We start from the raw sequence: 23,039 nt of genomic DNA, 5'->3' as shown, positions 1-23,039 counted from the left end.
TGTTTCCTTGGCATATCTGATAGTCAACTCTTTGAAAACTCCATTCAGTCTTGGCTAAGGAAATCCAGGGAAAGTGTTGAATCTTTGCTCGAGCCAGAATATTTAAGAGGGCAACACACCTGGGGAACAGCAGAAACTCAAGTGAGAGAACCCAAAGAAGAAGGCAAATTTGTGGTTCAGCCCCCCCCCCCACACCCGCCTAAAAATGTTCTTTCCAGAGCCAACTTTGGAAGTTCTTTCCAAGTAAGAAAAGGAAACCCTTAGTGCAACAAAACTGTGCAAGGCTCCCAGTGCCTGTTCTCTCTCTCAGTAACAGAACCCCTACTGTCACCTGGAACATGACTGCCTAGTACAAAGACACTGGTCCCCATCCTTCCTTGTAGCTAGCTGTGATTTTTTGACCAACTTCTAGTCAATGGGACTGGGTGGAAGTCCTGTGTACAACTTCTGGCTTGTTCCTTTAAAGCAAGAAGGATCCTCTCCTCTTCCCCCTTCTTCCTTCCTGCTGGCTAGAATTCAAGCCATCCTGAACAACAGGGACAAGGGGGACGCTCTAGTAGCTGCTGAATTCTCATGCCAACAAATACAGTACTTTGACCACCTCTCAGAGGGAATGATTTTCACAAGTTTAATTTCCCCTGTATAAAGAACTTCCTTTTATTTGCCTTGAAGATTGTGAGTTGTCTCCTAATCCACGTTTACTTTCTTGTAACTGTCTGGAACTGTAGAGATTTTGATCACATGTCTTTCAGCACATGTCTTTCTAGGTTGAAATCCTCCAGGTTTTAGTCTGACCTCATGGAGAATGCCTTCGCTTTTCCTCAAATTCAGTGACTTCAGTTTTATTCTCTGCTTTCAGTTAAATGGTACCATAGGCTGTTGTCTTCAGGCCGGTAACCTAGCCTGGAACCTACAAATGTTTATTGAATTAAATTAAGTTGAGTTGAACTTCAAACAGCAGTTTCTCTTTAAAGAGAGCATGAACTAAGTTCAAGTTTCCAGACTTCATAGCCCCGGCTTTCAGGTTCTACCCCAAGTACACAACATGAAGCTATGCAAGAAATGCAGTAACCTTTGCAGGAACCCTCTTCCTCTTCTGTCCCCATCTTGCCTCCTTTTCTTGGCCAGTCCCTATGTACCCTTCATGTCTCAGCTTACACATCACTTCCCAGACCCCAAGACCAAGTTGGTTTCTCCTCTGATATTATCTCATGGCTTATGGTACTTGGTTTTTATTATTATTATTATTATTATTATTATTATACACACTCATGTTTGTATTCACTTCTCTGCTGTCGTCCTTCATCAACTCTAAAGGCATGATATTCCCATTATATCTACAGGTCTCAGCCCAATGCTTGGCTCATAGCCAATGCTCAAGAACAATTTGGCAAATGAATGAGTGAATGAACTGTCAATGAATAGATGAGCAATGAATAGCATTGTCCTTGACTCTTCTCTCTCATCCCTATGTCTAGAAGCAAATCCTAGGCTCTCCCTAAGAAATATTTCTAGATTCCAACCACTTATCACTTCTTCCACTGCTCTCATCATTTCTCCCTTGGATTATTGCATCAGGCTCCTAACTGGCCTCTGTGTTTCCATTTCCCTTCTCCTCTCCCCCAACACACACCAATCTTGCAGTACAGATGTGAAGAAGTCCTAAGTGAGGGCCATGTTGAAGATAGCAGTTTAGTCCCGTCTAAAGCAGGAAAGCCATGGAGAGTCCTTTCTTGTGTTTTAACTAGTTCAGATAAACACTACAGTTCCCAGTCCCCACTGAAGTAGCAATGGCCATATGACAAATTTTGGTCACTGCCCCGTGAGAAAAAGTGATAGATGCATTTTTGAGCCATGACCTTAAAAGAGGCCGCGGTGGGGGGGGGGGGGGGGTAGAGGGGGGGGGGCGTGATGGTGAGTCGTCCCCCTCCTCTCCCTTTCCTGCTGCCTCAAGCTCACAGGCGATGGTAGGAGCTGGAGCAGACATCTCAGACCACAAGACAGAAACCAAATGTTGAGGAAAGCAGAACAAGAATAAAGAAGCCTGGGTTCCTGACCTTTTGGAGCTGCTAGATCAGCCTCGGAATGTCAGAGAGAATAAAATTCCATGTTTTCGAAGCTACTTCAATTTGGGGTCTCTGTTCCAGCAGCCTAATATGTATCCTAACTAATACCTACTCCCCTCCCTGTTGCAGTCCCTTCGTGGGAAGTAAAACAAAGATTATGCCAGGAAAATGGATATGGAAAAGTCAATATCCCTCCTGATGGGTGATGTGGGAGACCTCGTGAAAATTAAGGGAGAGGCGGAGAATAAACCCTTGTCCTAAAGCAGCCAGGAAAGAAGGATCTCCTGCCTCAAAAGACTCCGTGGTTCCGTATGTTAGCATCTTGGGAAAGCTTGGGAGGGTGACGAAGGCAGGTCTACCACTTGGTTTCAGTCCCTAATGTGAAAAATTCCTTTGGGGAGTGAATAAGAGAATTAGCTTAAGCTCTGGATTTTGGGGCTCTAGTGGGCTTAAACAGACTTTAATCACCCTTCACTCCCTATGGTCCCAGGGTGTGAATTTTAATCACAGTCACTTGCATCTCCACCAGGGCAAGGTCTGAGTATTTACGATGCACCGTGGTGTGAAGCCACTGCCCTCCCCAGCCAGACGGCCCGCTGCCCAGGGCCTGCATCTGGGCGAGAGCCGCGCACCAACAAAGTAGGTTTCCTGACAAGTCTCTGCAATATGGAAAAATTTTATATAGATTTGGACTAATATCAACCTGTATTTGGGTCAAATGGAAGATACGAATTTGTTACAAATTTGTTAGACTGGGGGCGCCTGGGTGGCTCAGTCGGATAAGCAGCTGCCTTCAACTCAGGTCATGATCCCAGGGTCCTGGGATCGAGCCCTGCATTGGGCTCCCTGCTCTGTGGGGAGTCTGCTTCTGCCTCCTTCTCTCTCTTCTCCTTATGTTCTCTCTCTCTGGCTCTCTCTCTCTCTCAAATAAATAAATAAATAAAATCTTTAAAAAAAAAAGAAACCTTTAAAACAAAACAAAAACCAAAAAAACACAAATTTGTTAGACTGCATGCCTCTTCTCACCAGTTTTTTTGGAACTTACTGGTTGACAATTTATTTTTGATTTTTGACTTACCTCTTCCCTAGATGCAGATTTATTGATAGAACTCCTCTGGAGATTTACATGATTTCTTCTCTGAAAGTCTTAATCACAAATATTAAAGGCTCATCTAGATACTACTCTTTCATAAGCTGGGGCTTGTGGGGGGCTGAACCCCCTGAAGTTGTTTGCAAATACATACATTTTGGGGGGAGGAGGGACACAGCTTTCATCAGATTCTCAAAGGGATCTGTGACTCCCCAAGGGAAAAAAAAAAACCTCTTTTAAGTGCAAGAGTTTCTACCAGAGCTAGCCCTGTTGATTAGGGAAGCAGTAATTTGGGATAGCAGTGATTTACCTCCAAATCGTCCTCTCCCAAGCCTCTTACTGCCATCAGAAAGATGTGGAAATCACTCCGCCAGGCAACTTGCCTCTTCTTGAATTCCTGTTTTAAAATGGGAGCATTCTATGGAGGATATTTACATTAGCGCCTAACACCGAAGGAAGTTGGTTTGTCAAATTACTTTCTTCCTTAGGACCCCAGCTTCCTGGGTGGGGAAGGTGGGAGGCTCAGAGGACATAAGATAGACTGACCTACTTCCCAGGTTTTTCTGTTTCTCAAAGGGTGCAATGCCTAGTGGCCACATTCACCCACATTCACACATTCAGCACCCATGGCTGAATAATTTAATGCAGGGCACGCTGAACTCTAAGCTACACTAGGTCAAGGATCTGCGCCTCTGTTCATCTCTCCCTCACCAGGGCCCAGCTCAATGTCTAGCACATAGTAAATGCTCGGTAAGTATTGGTTGGATGAATAAAGGAAAGTATATCAGCTACGTCATTGCCACGTTGTATGGATAACGTGCGTTTCCTTGTCCAATTCAGAATGGTCCGAAATGATAAAACTGAATCAAGGAGAGGGTTAACAATCGAATTAGAAATAAAGACGGAGGCATCACCTTGTCTGAATAATGGGAAGGTGCATGTGTACACACCTTGATGTAAAGAAGGAATTCATAGGCTCTCCTCAACCTCACAAACCTGAAAGGATTTAGGAAATCTTTGGAATAATTTATTGAAGACTTTTTCCCTATGAGGTGGTTAGAACAGAGTTGTTGCCTTGTCAGTACTTTAAGAAAGTTTGGGAAATGACGTGGAGGGAATGAGAACCCCCAAGGCCCTTCCATGCCAGGTCTCTACGTGGTGGGAAGACGCAGCGTTGGCCACGTGCTGATGCCTCCCGCCGCGCCGCACTCCTGGCGTCTGAGCGCCTGTTTGTTGTGACTCGCTCTTTCCCGGACGAACTCACATCCCCCCCCCGCACCCCCCACCCCGCCCCCAGAGGGCTTCCACCTGCGCCCAGAGATTCCCAGGCCTGCCCTAAGCTCCCGCTCGGGGCAGGGGCTCCCCGCTCGGACCTGCTCCCGCGTCGGCCGGTGTCCTCGAAGTTGTTTGTGCAAACCCCGCTCGGGACGCGGAGCGGACGCGCGCGGCCGGGGAGCAGCCGGTCGCCCCCACACCCGGTGCGGACGCCCGGGTCCGCGCGGCCGGTCCCGACGCCTGCCCGAGGGAGGGGGCCGCGCGGCTGGCGCTGCGCCCCCTGGGGGCCGGGCGAGACCGGCCCGGGCGCCCCTGGGGGACCGGCGGGACGGCGCGCTGGCGTGAAGGCTCGGCGGCGGCCACTTCGGGCGGGCGGGCCGGGCCTGCAGAGGAGTTGGGCTATTTTGTAGCTGCACCATCCACCCAAGCCTCATTACCACCTCTTAATGAGACCCCTTTACTCCGTGACGTGCAACCGCTCCATCTCATTAAGGAAATCGCTCTTCAATGCTGATTATTTTATTTGCAGCCATAATTATATTTCTTTCGGCTAAATCACGGTTTAATCGAGCCCACATGGAGGGCAGCAGCACTAATTACGGCGGGGGATGCGGCGGCGGCGGCGGCGGGCGCGGGCCGGCTGGGGGTGGGGGGCGGTAGGGGGTGCCCGGGCGGCGGGCGCGGCCGGGGGGCCTGCGGGCGGGGAGGGGCGCGGACGGGGGGCGGGGGCCTGGGCTCAAACACAACAACTTATTACTTCTAATTCCCCAACTGTCACCAAATCACCTGCACGAAACAAGAATCTAATTTGTTAAGCTGGCATGTCTGCAGATGGAAGATCGATCTTCTCTGTAGATTTCTCTAATTGAGTGAATATAGACGCCCGGAATTAGCCGCACTCGGGCTGCGGGGAGGGGACAAGGGAAGGGGTGTAGAGAGAAAAGAAAGCGAGGGAGGGAGGGAGAAGAAAGCAGAGAGGAAGGGGAATAGAGAAAAGGGGATAAAGAAAGAGAAATGGGGAGAAAAAGGAAATAAAGAGGGCACGAAGGACGGAGGCAAAGAGAGAGAGCGGAAAGAGAATGAGAGGAAAGAGTGAGAAGATGAAAAGGCAGAAAACAGAAAAGAGAAAGGAGGAAGAGAGAATAAAGGGAAGAGGAAAAAAAGGAGTGAGGAAAGAGGAAAAAGGAAGAGCCTTCGTTAAGGCAGAATGATAACGAGAGAAGGGAAAGAGAGGGAGGCTGAGGAAGGCTCATTACCTATAGAATTATATCTCCCTCCCCTACTCCACCGCAAAGTGTAAAGTAGCCAGAGAAACCTAGCCCGGTGGCAGTCGCAAGCTGGGACTAACTGCAAAGGAAAAGGAAAAGGCTAGGACCGGGGAGCCCGGCGGGGAGCGAGGGGGGAGGGGCGGGCGCCGGCGGCTCCCAAGAAATGGCTTGCAGAATTACATTTGTTTTTCTTGTGATTTTATTAAAAGTCACTCCTCATCTCCAGAATGCGTGAAAATATCTACTTTCCACTCAGATACACCGCATTAACTTGTTGGAGGCGAATTTGTTTGTTTGTCTATTTTATTTATTTGCTAGATAAGATTGATGCAGTCTTATTAGCGCTATATCTAGTTATAGAAAGAGATAAGGATGAGATGTTTTTCTTTTTATTCCAATTACTAGCCCTGTCACCTAACTGAATAACTGATATATGATTATTTATCCTGAGTAAATAGAAATCAGAGAAGCAGCGAACTTAACACATACAAATAAAATCTCTATGTCGCTTATTGTATTCCGTGTGGCTAATTGGGGCCATTAAAATTACAGGGCTAAAGGCAAAAAAAGAGGAGATACGGAATCAGGGGGCAGGTTCTGATCCGTCATTGTTTTGTGTAGAGCTTTCTGCGTTGAGGGCCGCTGATGTTAATTGTCAGAAGGCAAGGATAGGAAAAAAAAAAAAAAGCAAGGGACAGGCCCCAGCGTCCACGAAGAGTCACGCAGGTGGGCTTCATGGTTATAGTTTGTAAACTATATGTTTGCAATATATGGGATGTATGGGAATGTATGGGAAACTGTTTATTGCAGGAGAAAAAAAAAATTATGTAGTGCTCCTGTATCGCCACAGGCTTCCAGGAAGAGGGTAGGACACCAGACCCTTTCCGGGCGAGTTTTCCGCCGCTCCGTCGCTCCCGGCACATGCCCGAGGTTCGGGTGAGCAGGCAGTGGACACACGCCGCTCACACAAGCGCTCGCAGAAGTACACGCGTCACGAACACGCAGCCCCCGCTCCCAGGGCTTAAAGAAAAAGAAGCCTGGAGTGTGGGGCCTTGGCTTCTAGTTCACAGGCTGGGGAGCCCGGGTCCTGTTCGCAAAGAGTTTTTGCGGCCCTGGGCTCCCGCAGCGACATCCAAGGGACAACCCTGGCTGAGAGCTGCCCAGAGTCTCCGCGCTCCCGGCCTAGGGAGGCCTGGAGCAGGCAAGTTTGGGGCTAGCCCCAAGCCAGGTTGGCTAGGGGTTAGAGGCGCTCACTTTGCGTCCGAGAGCCGCCGCCGGAAGGCGAGCCTAGGGGGCTTTCGCAGTGGCCAGGCAGGAGCACTCAGCCAAAGCCTCTTTGGCTGTGGTCTCTTTTGCGGGGAACCTCAAGAGAGTTCTTTTATGCAGAAGAGTGTGGAAGTGCCTGTCACCCTTTCCCAGAGACTTGGCTGCCCTCCCAGATCTCCTTCCTTCCACTCATCCACCGTCAAATTGAGTCCCTTCAAACGAGCCATACATCAAGCAGTCCCAAACTCTAGCGTGGCGAGTTGTGGACCACTGACCCCTGTCCCCGACGGGGGCGGGGCGATGAGGTTTGGGGCTGGGGGAGCTTCCATTCTGGCACCTGGGGTAAGATATAGGAGAAAGTGGTCACCTTTGTTTCAGACACAGTGGACTTGAGAGCTTCCTGTTTCTTTTTTTCTCTCGAGGATTTGCCCCCCACCCTTTATTCTTTTTGAAGTTCTAAGGTAGGCCTGAGGAACGCGATCTGATTTGCCACTGCGTTTGGGTTATTGCGTATCTGGAAAAGTAAACAGGATTGTTCAAGTCACTTGATTTGTTTTCTGTAAGCAAATAATACCCAAAAGCATGGCTGTAATTTACCACGAATTAAAATTGATTCTTTTCATCAGGCAAGAAAATAGGAAAACGTGAGATCGTTAATTATTGAGGGAGGCGCTCCTCATTAAAGGGAACAATGTTACAATTCAGCATTTAATAGCAGGAATGTGAATAATAACGCGCCATATTTCAGCCCACTGTCTGCAAAGAAAAGAGAGCAGTTTACAAACAACCCAGGCAGCCGAAAGTTACATTTAATAAGCACCGGAGGTTTCTGTAAGTGGAATAAACAATCAGGGAGCTGGGCACATGACCCAATTCTTCAGGAGCACCTAGTATAAATTTTTATGCTTTTTGTCTGTTTCTACAAAAGATTCACAATGAGCACAGAAATACAATTAGAGAGAAAATCAGAATTACAAACCTAATTAGCATAAATCCATCATTAGGGCACTTGCTGCCAGGATCTCCCACCCCAGTCACCTCCCCATCCGACTATACTGTATTTCTAAATCTTTCTCTGGACCAGGATGGCAAAGCAGGAGGAGAGACACCATTTGGTAGTCGCTGTGCTTGTAGTTTACATAATCAGCCATCAAGGTTTTGATTTAATATATATATAAATATATCCCAGAAAGCCCATTCTCTCAAAACTACAAAGTTCTCAGGCTCGGTCTGGGCGCTCGGCCGGTCGGGAGCAGGAGCGGGTTCCCTGGCCTTTAAATGCTCCTTGTTGCTTCGTTAAAAGGGAGAAGGGGAAAAGAGGAGAAAGAAAAAAAAAAATGATTTCCCTGTGCATCGCCCCTTGGCAGGCTCTTGTACAAAATTCAATCTCTATTTTTTATGAGAAGTAAACTGTCTAAATAAATTTTATTAGGGGCAACCAATATATTTTCTGGTAGTTCCCTTTGTTCCACTTCTACGTGTGTGTAACAATCTAAAACCTATTTATTGAGGAAAAATCACTGGATCCGTCATAGAAAATCCTTTTACTTTGAAGTGATTTCTGAAGACATTCTTGTCATTCCGAAGATTTGGGGGCCATTGCGCTAAAGCCTCGCCTTGTTAGGGACTTCAGTTCCCATGATCATGTGGGAAATGCCTTAAATTATCAATAGCAATGGGCCTGACCGGCACTTTCCCGGCTGCCCCAGGAACGTGGGAAGATGACAGGGAATAAAACTCTGGTAAATACATCTCAGGCGCTGCCCAGGTGGATTCAGACATTGGCCAGAACGAGCTGCCGAGAGGGAACCGGGCGCGGGGACGAGCATTTTACATCCAGACGATTGTCGTTTTCCTCGCCACGCCTGCTGGCAGCCGGCTCCTGACATCCGGCTCCAGCTCCAGCTTGCATGCTCCCCACCTCGACGCCCCTACACCACCCCGTCACCCCCTCCCACTCTCAGATTTCCCTTTCTTTTTTTTTTTTTTCTTTCCTTTATCCACCCCCCCCAAGATGCTTATGCTCTGAAGTCTTGGAAGAAATGATTTAGTTTGTTTATACTGCTATAAAAATCAAGACCAATAGAAAAGTCATAAAATGAAGCGGGCTATCAATCACGCCGCAACATTGTTATTCAGTGGTTACTAACAGAGATGGATAATCCTTTGATTTCGTCCCATTGTTATTACTCTGATGTGTCCTCACATTAACTATTACACATTTATTTATCGACCTGAAAGATACAACAAAACAGAATATACGAGCGGGTGCGTGTGGGAGGACGCTGCACGGCCCGCGGCTGTTCTGGGAGTGGCTGTGGGAGGAGGACAAGAGCGTCTGTGTGCACACAGGAGTGGACTCGGGGCCCCGCGCCCTTCTTCTCTCCCCACGTCGCGGCCTCTCCTCCCTCCCTCCAGACACGGTGCACCGCCAAGGCAAAACGGGCCTCCAAGGACTTGCCTGTTTGGAGGAGCAGGGTCAGCTCCCAGGCCCCCTCTCTCTTGCTCTGACACTTCTGCCCACCTCTGCCCCTGCGTTCCGGTCTTGGACCCCCTGCAAGTCCCTCCCAGGTGGACACAACCCCCTGCGAATCCCCGGGAATGTGCAGCCAGGTGCGCACTTGGGAGCCACGTCCAGGGCGCACGCAGCCCCGCCCCAGGCCGCAGTCTGGCCTCTCGCTGCGAGCGCCTGGCGCCGTCGCTTCTGACTTGGGGTTTTGTTTGGGGAAGGGGAAGGTTTTACAGGAGGGACTGTATTTGCTTTAGGTTAGGTATGCTACTTCCAACCAAGCCTTTCTCTAAAGGACAGTAGGCGTCTGCGGAACACCCTGGTGGCTTCCGAGCGTGCCGCTGCCACCCGGGCTCCGCCGAGCTGCTGCCCGCATTCCTGGCGCCCCAGCCCCACACAGGCCGTGTTGGCATCAGTTGCGGCGGCCGCTGAAGCTCGGCCAGGCTCAGAGCTTCCGGGGAAGCGGTCTCCGCAGCTTGGGAGGAACCGATGTGGCTGATGCCCGGCATTCACGCGTGTGTGCATGTGTGTGCGCGCGCACGTGTGTGTGCATGGGAGGAGGGGAGCAGGCTGCAGGAGAGAAGGAGGAGGAAGCAAAACTGCCCCAGAGTTCGCCTTGCTGCCTCCTTTGTCTCCTTGCTCGGTCCCTGTCACGCATACAGCTAAGGACACACACACACACACACACACACCCATTCCTCTCGCATCTGCTCTCAGGCAGCATTTCCAATGTTTTGTGTAAGTCAATTGGACGGCGAACAAAAAAAGCCATTTGCTCGGTATTATTTAAAACAGACTTCATAGGACCACCCTTTTGTGGAAGCTTTATTTGCACTAAATGAATAATCTTAATTGCATCACTCTCGAATTAAAAATCAATGTTAATCAAGATGAGAGTAGTAAATATCAGTTTTCATTGTGCCTGGGAAGAGGGCATTTTTCTTGTGTTGCAAATAAAAATACAAGTCAAATAACTTTAAAAGGGCATTATGTTCTGCTACAAATACAATTGAAACGGATTGTTTAGGAGCAGATCAGAAATGGTACAGAATTTTGCACTTAATTTCCTCAGTTATCATTTACAATAAGAACCTCTGGGCTTGACAGCCAAGTCTAAACAGTAGTAAATTAGTACAAATTTATACTGATTTTACTCTAATAATCGTAATAAAAGCTTATAGATTTGGCACTAATTACATAAATGCCTAATGATCTTGAAAATTACTCTGGTTAGAAATATATTACTAATCTAAACTTTGTTGTTGGCTGGCTCTGAAAAATCAGAACATTAGAGATGGTTCGCTTCACTTGTGCAAAGCACTTTAAATTGTTCAAGTAGTTTAACATATTCAAGAAGAAAATAAAGAGCATTTAACTTTATTTACAGCCATAAGTGGAATTGGGAACCGAGCTGAACTTAGAAACTTTGACCAAAAGAGCAGGTTATGGGCCAGGATGCAAGCGCGGTGGGCCGGGCGGAGGATCGGGAGCCCGGCGGGAAGGGTGCAGAGGGCGCGAATCGACACTCTACGCGGGACCCTGAAGCTGACTGCGGGCCCTGGAAGCACCGCGGGGGGAGCCGACTCCTTTTTTCCTCTCTAGGCCTGCTGAGGGGGTGGTACTCTTTAGGCGCGAGGTCCCAGCCGGGGCATCTGTACGTACCCTCGGCTCAGGCCTGCTAGGCGGCAGCGAAGTCTAGGCGCAGTCTAGAGGCCGCGCTGGGCCCTGGTTGTGCTGCGTATTGGCAGGCCCGAGCCCGCAGTAGGCCAGTGTTGCCCAGAGCGCGTGGGCGGGAGGGACTCTCGGGTCACGCGGGGGTCAAGCCCTGCTCTGTCCTTTGCACTGCCTCGGGCCCGGGAAGATCCTAGTCTTCGACGACTGAGCTGCCCCTGGGAGCGACGAGGGGCAAGGAAAAGGAAAGGTGTGACTGGAGAAAATCGCGGGGAAGAACCATCGGAGGCCGGGCCGCGAAGCCCGGGGCGAGGCCGAGGCGGCCTCCGCGGCTTTAGCGGCTGCTCGCGGCTGGAGCTGCCAGGGCTGCCGCCACCGCCTCCTCCGGGCGGGCGTGGGCGGGCGGGCGGAGTGGGGGACTCTCCCGGCGCTGACATTTGCAGGCTGCCCTCCTGATTGGTCCCCTCGCCGAGCTGCTCACGGGTTCATTCAACTGTTAAGCACCTCCCCGCCTCTCTAAAGGACATTATAATGCAAGAAGCCCCCTTTTTAACCACAAACCGAATTTTCTTTCATTTAGGTGATCTATATATATCTATATCGTATAGCTTATAGCTTATATCTATTTTAAATAACTTAAAGCCGCTAAAATTTGGGGGGGAACAGCTTTCGCCCTGGAGCGGTGCGCGATGCTGTCTCACGCCGACCTCCTGGACGCCAGGCTAGGTGAGTGCGCGCCTCTCGCCCGGGCAGCCAGGAGAAGCCGGGGCAGGAAATTGTCAATTTGTTCCTTATTTTACCTTAATGCGCCCTAAACGGACTAATTTCTTTAAAAGTAATTGTGCTGTATTAAAGTTTAATTTGATTTAACATCGTCTTTAAAAAAAAAAAAATCTATGGAATATGTAGATCCAAAAAAGGACTAGGGAAATGTTACTTTTTGTTTTTCCTTTTTTCCCCCTTCCTCCCTCTCCCTTATTATTATTAATTTTTTTTTGAACGGCGATCTATCCTGAGATAATTTGTTAGGAGGTGTTTTTCTTTCTCTCTTTTCCCCTCCTGTTTACTTTGATTTGGGATTTTTTCTTCTCTTTTTTCCTCTCTCTCTCCCCACTACCTCCTTCTCTACCCCTCATTTAAGTATGATTGAACTTGTAAAAATCTGGCATAAACGAGAAGCCGCTGCAATCGAGGCGGATTTTCTAAGTGTGTTCATTGAGAAAGGAGAAAAGCCAAATTCATCCCCACAGGCATCCCCGCCTGCAAGAGACTCGGCATTGCCAATGTCTGAGAGGAACGCGCCTTCAATTTCTCCGGAAAGAAAAGTTGAATTCTCTAAAGTTTGATTCACTGTTCTCCGTATAGAGTTTACTTGAGTTTCCTTAATGCGGTCTGGGTTGCTGGGCTCTGGGTTTCCGGTTTGGGAATCTTTGGTGATGGATGTGACTCCATTTACCAAACACTTTCTCTGATTCGAGGGAGAGGCGGAGCTGATTTGGGTTGATTTCAGAGGGAGGAAGGCTTGGAGAGAATTATTCATCTTCCAGAAGTGAGAGGGAATCGGCTGAGCGCCGGAGGTAGAGTTCGCTAAACTGCCTAAGCGCAGGTGGGGCAGCGGAACCAAGGAATTGCTTAATTTTCTTTCTTTCTTTTCTCCCCCCGCCCCACCCCGCCCCGGTCCGAGGATACGCTTTCGCGTTCCTGCGGCTTACAGGGGTACGGTTCATGAAAGGGACTCGGAGGCACGTTTCTTTGCCGGGACTGGGAGTGTTCACTGCGGGAGATAAGAAAGCATGTGCCGGTTGCTACGGGAGCTGGCTGCCGAGAGAGGGGAAAGGGCCGGGAGATGGTATTCCAACCCGGCCGTCCAAATTCTGGGGAACCCGGCTGAGCATCCCGGGAGTCTCCCCCGTAGGGCGAACGTGGGCGCGGAGGGAGCCGAAGATGGGGCTGAAGGTGGACCGCGCCGTGAGGACAGTCCCTCCTGGCATCGCCAGGAAAGTAGTGACCGCGATCCCCTTGCCTCCTCAGGTATGAAAGATGCCGCCGAGCTTCTGGGCCACCGGGAGGCGGTGAAGTGTAGGCTGGGCGTGGGGGGCTCCGACCCTGGGGGCCATCCGGGGGACCTAGCGCCCAACTCCGACCCAGTCGAGGGAGCCACGCTGCTGCCCGGGGAGGACATCACTACAGTGGGCTCTACGCCGGCCTCGCTGGCGGTGAGCGCAAAGGACCCGGACAAACAGCCGGGGCCCCAAGGCGGCCCGAACCCCAGCCAAGCCGGCCAGCAGCAGGGCCAACAGAAGCAGAAGCGCCACCGGACGCGCTTCACGCCCGCGCAGCTCAACGAGTTGGAGAGGAGCTTCGCGAAGACTCACTACCCCGACATCTTTATGCGCGAGGAGCTGGCGCTGCGTATCGGGCTGACCGAGTCGCGAGTGCAGGTACGCCGGGCTTGGGCGCGGGGGCAGTAGACAAGGAGGGGCGGGAGGATTTGGGCAAAAGAAGTGGGGTCTTTTCCTTGCCGGGATCCTGGGCTTGCGCTGCGGCTGCCTGTGAGTTCCATGGACAAGCAGGTCCCCCACCTCCCACCAGTATAGCCACATTCCCACAGAAATGCCTCAAAAGCGAAGCCGGCGTTGTTCGACTGTTAGGTGGTCTCATTCGTCTTGACTGAGAAGGGAAGCTCCGCATCTCCCGGCCTCCGCACCTCCCAGCCTCTGCGTCTCCCTGGCGGCTAAGCTGAGCGCGCACCTCCACTCCAGCTCGAGTTATTGACAAGTATTTCATTAGCCCCTAATGAGTTTGTGGAAGGCGTCTGGATAAATGGGGGAATGCAACAATTATACAGAAAACTTGAAAAGGCGGAAAATAAGACATAATGGCACCTTAACAAAAAATCCACACCTCGGGTTCACGGTGTAGCTTTCTATCTCCCTCCCGCCGCTCTCAGGGAAAATACCCCTAGCTTTCATGTTTGCAAAGGTTTTAAATTTTGATGGTCTACCAGTGCGCTGGGGGTGGCTGAAGAGATCCCTTACAGTCTGTGAGCCCTGGTTTTCCCCTAAGGAAACTGGGGAGGGGAGATGAAGGCTTTCTGTTGTAGATATCCGATCTGAAGAAAGGACATTTAGGGCAGGAATGATTGACAGGTAGTAGACGAAATCATTACTGACCCCTTGTTCTCATCCAACCACCCTCCAAGTTGTAAATTATATATAACTTATAAAATCACACCTATAACTTTTCCGAAAATTGGGGAATAAAAATATAAGCCCAGCGAATCTCAGATTTTTTTTTTCGCTTTTTAAAAGAATGAAAAAAATATCTCAGGTATTTTATGGACAAGTGCTGGAGGTGAAATTCCAAGGCGCGCAGTTACTCTTGAGCTATCCAGGGTTCTGAAAACCTTCCTTTCCTGTCTCGGTCGTGGTATTTTCTCTCTGTCATGCTGGGTGTCAACTGTAGCTCTAGGTGCTTTAACAAATTAAGTTTAAAGATCTCAGTTCCTTTACATTTGATCTAAGAAGTAAGAGACAAGGGTGTCCATAATCACAGGGTTGAATATTTCTGTCTTTGTGCGACATTTTAAAGACAGTTTAACCTGGAAAAATAGCATATGCTCTGTTCTAAATAGTCAGCAAATGAATATCATCATTGGGGACTTAAAGTGGTCAGATTAATACAGAAATAATCAAGGTATAATATAGATTAACATTTTAACTGTATAAGTCTGGGTGGTTTAATTAGTGAACTTTGGAAGCCTTGAACCATGGGCCATTGAAATTAAATACCCAGAGTGTTAATTGCATTGTGCAGATATATACTATTCATGCTTTAAAAAATTTTTTTACCTACCTCCTCTTTTTAAATCTGAAGTTGAGTCCAAACCTTAACAGAAATACACAGTTTCAATACTTCCATTACTGTTAACGATAATACTGGCTTGTTAAAATCTTGTAGGTTCAAAGTTCATAAATTTGCTTTTTGTCCCTCAGGAGAAATACTACCTAATATTTTTTGTTTTAAAGAGTAAAATGCTGTTGCTTAACCTAGACATAGTGGTAATTAGCTTAAATTAAAATAGAACTTAGAATCACAAATAAAATATAATTGGACAACTGACTTTATGAAAAAAGAAAATGAGGTCTATTAAACTTTATTAGGTCTTCCAAAGGTTAATGGCAGTGATTCTTTTAATAGAAAAAGTTGTAAATGAAATAAAATACAAACTATGTAATAGAAAGTTATTTTCAAAAAGTACACAAAAGAATAATCAAGAAGAAAAAGACAAAGTACTTTAATTGTTCTAGCATAATGTTGAACAAAAGATAATAGCTTGAGGCTGCTGATCGGAACAATTTAATAGAATGGCAATTTCAATATTTTTAAAAATAATGTTTCATAGTTTAAAAAGTAATCAGATCAACATAACCTTCTTAATTAACACTTCAGAATGATTAACATTATGTAATGTAATGCAAAAATAATTTATGGAAAATGTATTTACTTCACAATTCACTGTACCACTGCTCCTTGACCAAATTCAAATTAAATAGTAATTGGTTTATGTTCTTATATGATGAGTCCTTCATAGTTTTCTTTATAGTTAACAGATTGCCACACATTCTTTTCAGTATGTGGGCCACTGCACTGATTAAAAATGATCTAAACATTTAATTTATTACAATTGTATGTTTTTAAAGATGCTTTTTAATTCTAGACTAACTGATCCAACATACTTGTTTTTATCTATATCTGGTATATATCATACTTTTAAGTATTTATTAAAGCACCTCTACTTACATGGAGGCCAATTCCATGTCTGATATTGCTCCCTTTTTCTGGCTAGTGTAATAAAACCGTTCCTTTTAGAGCATGCCATTATTAGAAACCAATTTCAGAATTATTTATAACCTGGAATGGCTTATTAAGCAGCAATGCGAGAATCATGCAAATTATGCGATCAAATGCAATATAATAAGCATAATCATTAGTCTCTAGCACGGATTAATTAACTTTCAATATTTTATTTACATAAAAACCAAATCAGTGAAATAACTTCTGCACAGTCAGGCTTGCCTTTCAATATTTTATATGAACAAAAATAATGTGCTGTAATTCCATTGACCGTGTCCCCCAGAATGGCCCTGTCACCTGCCACATCTTAATAGGGGGACAAGCTGAGAGTATTTTCTAGTTTTCTAATGGAATGAGAAATTGCATTTTCTTCCTCTCCCAGCACTATTAAAGTGTAATGAATTCGGCCCAGAGTTCACGGCTGGCTGATCGAAATGAACCTGAGATCTCGGCTTTAATACAGCTCCCCAGATTTCCTCCCAAATCTTCACATTAATCATTTGCTGGATTCCAATGAGATCTTCATAAAGCGTTTGCTTCGAGGGGGGGAAAAAAGTAATATTCTCTCTTTCTCCCTCTCTTTCTCTATTTCTGAGCCATTTATAGTTGGGGAATTAAATGGGCTATATATTTTAAAATACATTTACAGTATGTCTATATTACTGTAACAGCAGATATCATGAAAGTGGATTTTTAAATTCCAACCTCCATTAGATTCTCACTGTTGTATTAAGCATTTTCTAAGAAGAGCTGCATTTCAGACTGAGTACAAAGTTGGCCCTTGGTTGCGGTTAATATATTTTCTGGAGTTGTCATCTGTGCATTCTCAAAATCTCCCTTAGGTTTTCCCTGCATTTTAATCCGTCATGCTCTAGTTTTCAAGTGGAAACATTCACATTTTAAAAACATATGCATCATAGCTTGGAACGGAGGTGCTCAGACCCCATGCAGATTTTTTCCCCCAACCCCAGTAAGCCATGAAACATAAAAAATTTTGTAGCCATCATTTGACTACTAACCCTCAAACATAATTGAGCACAATTTTTCGATTATTCCTATAATATTTAGTTCTTTAACAGCTGTTCTTTCCCACCTGTGCCTGAGGTTCAGAAACCTTTCTAGCAGGTGTGTTTTCCACTGAAATTCTATGGGGCAATCCCACCCCCCCTTCTTTCTTTCTGCTGCTTCTCTTCCCACTCCCCCACAGATGTCCGCCACCCTCCTCCCCCACTGCCCATTCCAAACATTCAAACATTTCGGGATTCACTGACACTTCGCAGGATGTTAGGAACCAGTCTTTATAGATACCTTTCAAAATATATCCGGGTGTGGAATGTGAGATGGGACCACTTGGATATAGACACCGTCCCTGTCTAGGGCTTCACCCAGTCTACTTCCCCTCATTCCAGCCTTGGATTGGGAATGCAAAGTGACCTGTGGCCGCAGGTCTCCTCGCTGTGCTTTCCTTGGCTCCTGCGGGTTACTCTCCGCTCGAGGCCACTAACAGCTCAATTCGTGGCTGGCGGCATTGATCCCAGTTACTATCAAGGGCCCCACAGCCTCATTAATCCGTCGTGCCACCAACTCAAGGGGCTTTAGCAAGTAAGGGACCTGGCTTCTTTATACATCCGGAACTTGGGGTAGGCAGAAACATGGCAAATGAGGCAGAAACCAGAGAAAGATAATAGGGTGGGCAATTGCACGAGTAGGGTAGCAGTGCCAGGCCCGACCCAAAGGCGGGCAATAATTCTAGACTGCAATGCCGTTCACACTGTTAAGCGTAGAGTGTCTCCACCTGCACGGGTGTAACACGCCTCTGTGAATAGCTGGCTCACCGACAACGGGTCAGGTACATCCATACTCAGGATCCTTTATCTTGCAGAATAAACACTAAATATTAGCTTGGATTAACAGATGAATAACATTTTGGTCATGAATATGGTCACATTGCGTTTGCCAAATTCTAAGAGGAAACTCCCATCAGTACCTGAGCTGTGTCTCGCATCATTTATATTTATGCACAGTAAACCTCCAACTGACTAGATGTTAAAGTGCAAGCCTGCCACGTAGGCATGCTGCATATTATTATCATCATTTTTAAATATCAAATTCAAATAGAGCCAGACAGGAGGCTACCTTGGTCAGGCAGCTTACTTGACATCTTTCAGAAGAAACTTTCCTTCCCCTGTGGTAGTGAATATGACATTAATAGGCAAATTTGTCTGGTAAGTTCAGAAATTCAGGGTTACTGTGAATAAAGAACGAGTAGAAGGTTTATTTTTATTTGGAGTATATTTTATCAAACACACCTGCTTTAAAAAGATTCGTGGCTATTGGGTCTACGCAAAATTAAATTTGATTCATTACTAGTGTGAGCTTTAAACTTGACCTTTAATTTGTAGTCAGAAAATTTGCTTTCAGTTCATAGATGAAACGGATGAAACGGGGCGGGGGAGGGGGGGAGACTTGAGGAACTGGAGGCCTTGCAGTCTCAGGTCCTCAGTAAGTTCCTGAAAATAGACTGGCAGTCCCAGGGCTCAGGGTTCTGGCAGCAGGTTCCAGCGTATCTGCACAGCTCAGATAAAAGGTGCTCCTAGAGGGGTTTGAGAATGAGGCAAGGAGACTTGTGGCAGTAGCACCAGTCGCTACGAATCACAAGTCACGGTGGCGACCCAAACTACACCGTAGCTCAGTGCCGCCCGCTTTCCCACGTGGATCACTATATTAACCTCTCCGCTCTGTCATCCGTGGCGTTAGAGGTTTTCCTTTGTCTTTCGATTTTGAAACTGGCTATGTCATCCACAGCCTTTTATCAATTTCCAAATTTCCAGCGTTTCTGAAAATTCTATACCCCATCAGTGTTATAAGGACGCTATTAAGCCACATGGGTACACATGTTTATCTTCATTTGTACACCTGTGGGTCCAATTTTGACACATGCCTGCCTGCAGACTTGTGCATCTAAGCTGTGCACAGAATGTGGAGCGTGCAGGGGCGTGGTGAACACTGCACGCGGTTGGTATGTTTGCCCCGAGTGTAAGCTCCGGGGCACCACCACGCAGGACCCCGGAAGTTGGCGCTTGCTGAGTGCAAGGGGCGCCAGTTGTCTCCAGCTGACGTAGAACCGCGGTCTCTGGCTGGCCGTGGGGCGCGTTGGGTCGAAGGCACTTGGTCCACCTGGGGCAGTGCCTGACGCAGGTTTCTCAGGCTCCAGCCCCCGCCCCTCCGGGCCGGCGGGCTTGCTAATAGCGCTCTGTCTCCCGCCCCGCCCGCTCCAGGTCTGGTTCCAGAACCGGCGCGCTAAGTGGAAGAAGCGCAAGAAGACCACCAACGTGTTCCGCGCGCCGGGAACGCTGCTGCCCACGCCAGGCCTGCCTCAGTTTCCGTCAGCCGCCGCCGCCGCCGCCGCCGCCATGGGCGACAGCCTGTGCTCTTTCCACGCCAACGACACCCGCTGGGCGGCGGCCGCCATGCCGGGCGTGTCACAGCTACCGCTGCCGCCGGCTCTGGGCAGGCAGCAAGCCATGGCGCAGTCGCTGTCCCAGTGCAGCCTGGCGGCCGGGCCGCCGCCCAACTCCATGGGCCTGTCCAACAGCCTGGCGGGCTCCAACGGCGCGGGGCTGCAGTCGCATCTTTACCAGCCCGCCTTCCCCGGCATGGTGCCCGCCTCCCTCCCCGGCCCCAGCAACGTCTCCGGCTCGCCCCAGCTCTGCAGCTCCCCGGACAGCAGCGACGTGTGGCGGGGCACGAGCATCGCCTCCCTCCGCCGCAAGGCGCTAGAGCACACAGTCTCCATGAGCTTCACTTAATGCAGCCGCGCCCAGCCCGCTCCGCCCCCGGCGCCGCCCCCAGGGCCGCCCCGAGGTCCTTCGGCGCGCGCCCGGGCCCCCGCTCCCTGCCCGGGCCCCTGCCCCGGCGCCCTGCCCCATCCCCTCCCGGCCTCCGCCACGTCTCGTTTTGTTCTCTCCTCTCTCGTTCGCTCTCTCGGGCTCACCCAAGCCCCATCCCGCGAGGCCTCCCCTCCGCCTGATTTCGCTCGCCCCGGTCCCTTCGCCCCCTCCCGCTCAGCTCCTCTTCCTGTCTCCCCTAATCTTCCCTGGCGCCCTTCTCCCGCGCCTCACCGCGCCCTTTCCAGCTACCCCCGGCCACCCGGCTCGCACGTAGCGTGCTCTAGCCCTCCTCCCAGCCCTCCGACTGGCGGCACTCTCACCTACACCTTCAACACGACGCCTACGACCCCCTCGCCAGCCGCCTCCCCTCCGGTCCCTTCTTTACCCGCACCTCACGCCCCTCCTCCCGCGCCCTGCAAAAAGCATCCTTCCCGCCATTTTACTTACCAGGGAGTCGACTCAGGATCTGAAATCAGACACCAATGGACTGGTTTGTGGGCAGAAACACACACACTCGCAACTCTCGCTCACTCTCAGACACTACATACACTCGCGCACACACACATACACAGTGCACCTAGGTCACACACGGACGTGTTCAAGGGACAGCACAATGTTAGGGATTTTCGTCTTAAAGGAGGACAAGCATCTGCTACAACCGCCTCATCTGAGGGCCCAACTGATATAATTTGATTTGTCCCCGTATTCTTTCTCCGAACTCCTCGTTTTCTTTCCTCTCCCACCACCCTACCCTTGCACCATCCACCCAGTCACATCCATGCAGCCCTCTATTGGCTTGCAAAAGAACACTTTTATTTTATCTTTTATTTTTTTAAGCACAACTGTGTGAGGTTATTGAAGGGAAGCCTTCTCAGGAGGAACATGCCAGTGGATTGGGTGGCTGGAGTAGACTAAAACAGTCATATGATGAAGAAGAGGTGATCTTACCCATTTTGATTAGTCTTTATAAGGAAGAATAAAGTAAACGTAAGAAAAATTTCCTTTTGTAAAAGTAAAAGCCACATCTCTCTTCTGGATCCTTCAGGACTGGGGTTTGTTTGCTTCCTTTTCCGTTTTCTCTCTCCTCGATGCTCTGTGCCCTAGGTTGTTTTGTGGTCGTCCTGTCGTCCCTCGTGCCCCTCGGCCACCGCCCTGGCCCTTGCCGGCTGCCGATGGATGCACTCGGACATCTACAACCCTGCAACTTTGTACAGAGAAACACAATCAGCTCTTTCTGCATGTGCTGGTCAAATCCAAACCCAGAGAACAGAAGCGCTTTCGAAGAATGAACAAACATGTGAAATAGGATGTTTTGTGTAGATAAAGCATTCTTGTTACATACTGGTCAATTTGTGATATGTTTTAACTTATTGTCTGTGCTTATTTATGGAATTTGGTTTTCTTAATAAATGTTTGAGCTAATATAAAGCATATTATTTGACTTTTCCGGACAAGTTTATATCAAGTTAAATGTAAATGGTTAAAATAAAATCATTTTCAGTATGTGATATGGAGCATGATGGGTTTTGTTGTGACTGAATTTCAGGAGAGGGTCTCATGAGGGAGAGGGAGAGAGCTCGTCCTGTAGGCTCTCAATTCGAGCTCAACCGGGCCGTGGGATCCCGGAGTTTGGGGCTGTGAGCCCTCCAGCCGGCTGGGGTTCAGTTTCCGGGTCGCACGCCAGCCTAGGCAGCGCTCTCCCACACAGCGTCTGGTCGAGGAGGCCAGGCCTCGAATCACGCAGTGCGCAGGCCGGAAGTGAGGAGGCCGGGCGGTGAGGGCCTCAAGCGAGCTCGAGGCCTCGCGAGGCTTTGGGCCGCTCGAGGCCTCGCGAGGCTTTGGGCCGCCCGGGCGTAGGGAGCGGGAGATGGGCCCCAGGGCGCAGCTGCCGGGGGGCGCAGCTGCCGGCACTAAACGCAGGGCCCGAGAGTTGATAAGCTTTTCGTGTGAACGGTTTCCCCCGGGCAAAGGAGTGGAGGGCGACCCTGGGCTGGCTGCGTGCGTGTGATGGGAAGGCGGTAGGGGAGCGTAAGGACCATAGAGAAGGAAGCGTGGGAACCGGGAGCTCTGCCCTCCGGCGTCACCGAAAGTCCCGTCTGGCCCCAGGTACACAATGGATGTGAAAGGGCCGGGGTGGAGGGAGGTGGGGGGTGGGGGAAGGTAGTGATTTCCTTTCCTAGGCCCTAGGCCTCCCGGCCTTCTGAAGGGGGCTTCCGGGTCCCTTTGTGTCCTCAGGATCTAGGCTCGGCTTCCGGTACCCGGCACTCTGGACCTCCCATGCGGAGGGAGACTTCACATCTGAACAAGAGTGCCCTGGACGACCTGGCTTTGGGTGTGCCTCTCAGGTTTTGCCTCATGTGGCCACTCTCATTTTCTCCGGGTCCTTACTTGGTGCGAGCTAAGCTCGAATATAGCCACGTGCTCGGGGGACATACCCACACTAACTAGTAGTGAAAACTGCTGTTTCTTTGGTAGTCTGGGAGGGACGGTAGTGGGTGTGTTTTAAACTTGGAGGCAAATCAGTATCACAGGCTTTCTTTGGAAGGCTAATCAAAATCGATCTTGTGGTTTAAAATTTAAGGGTCATTATAGGCGTTGAGAGTGCACCCATTCCCATGGGAAGATTTCTCATTTGGTTGCCACTGAGTGTAAATCCTGAAAAGACCCTTGCCCTAGAATATAGTTTTGTACCACAGGGCTACATGTGAATTTTAGGAACTATTGTAATTGTTACTCAACTAAGAGCACAGTTGAATCTCCTCGAAGGCAAGGACAAAAAGTCATGATTTTTCTATGATAAAGAAAAATTATATCTTCATGTTACCTTAGGAATTAGAGGTAAAATTGGTGGGTAGGATTCACAGAATATTTCAATTCTACATTTTCTAAAGGGTATTTTTAATATAAGGTTAAAATATTAAAGAAGATAAAAACATGCTCATTTGGGATTTTATATAAAAATGGAACATTTCTATATTTTAGAATTCTAGAATTTAGCATAATAACCACATTTCTGAAATGTCTGTAGATGAAAAATACGTTTTCTTGTTTTTACATTTCATCATATTCTCTCTTAACATAGTGCTGTTGTTTTTTTTTTTTTTAAATTGAAATCGTAGCTACTGTAATCTCAAGTCACATTTAAGA

General features: G+C 48.6%; 1 protein-coding gene across 1 annotated transcript in view; it reads left to right on the top strand.

The window, feature by feature from the left end:
* OTP (orthopedia homeobox) overlaps positions 1-21,338 on the top strand; it is a 53,817-nt gene extending 32,479 nt beyond the window's left edge. The window contains exons 3-4 of the mRNA XM_064596271.1: positions 13,177-13,586; positions 19,281-21,338. Of these exons, the coding sequence (XP_064452341.1) occupies positions 13,177-13,586; positions 19,281-19,811 (941 nt within the window). The 3' untranslated portion in view covers positions 19,812-21,338. The remainder of the gene's footprint in view (positions 1-13,176; positions 13,587-19,280) is intronic.
* Positions 21,339-23,039: the final 1,701 nt, after the last annotated feature.

The sequence above is a fragment of the Mirounga angustirostris genome, unplaced genomic scaffold (genome assembly GCF_029215605.1).
Source record: "Mirounga angustirostris isolate CCGP_5_RB_7025 unplaced genomic scaffold, mMirAng1.0.hap1 SCAF_7, whole genome shotgun sequence".
In the NCBI taxonomy this organism is placed as follows: domain Eukaryota; kingdom Metazoa; phylum Chordata; class Mammalia; order Carnivora; family Phocidae; genus Mirounga; species Mirounga angustirostris.
The sequence above is the reverse complement of the archived record's forward strand: the minus strand, read 5'-3'. Positions and strand labels throughout refer to the sequence as shown.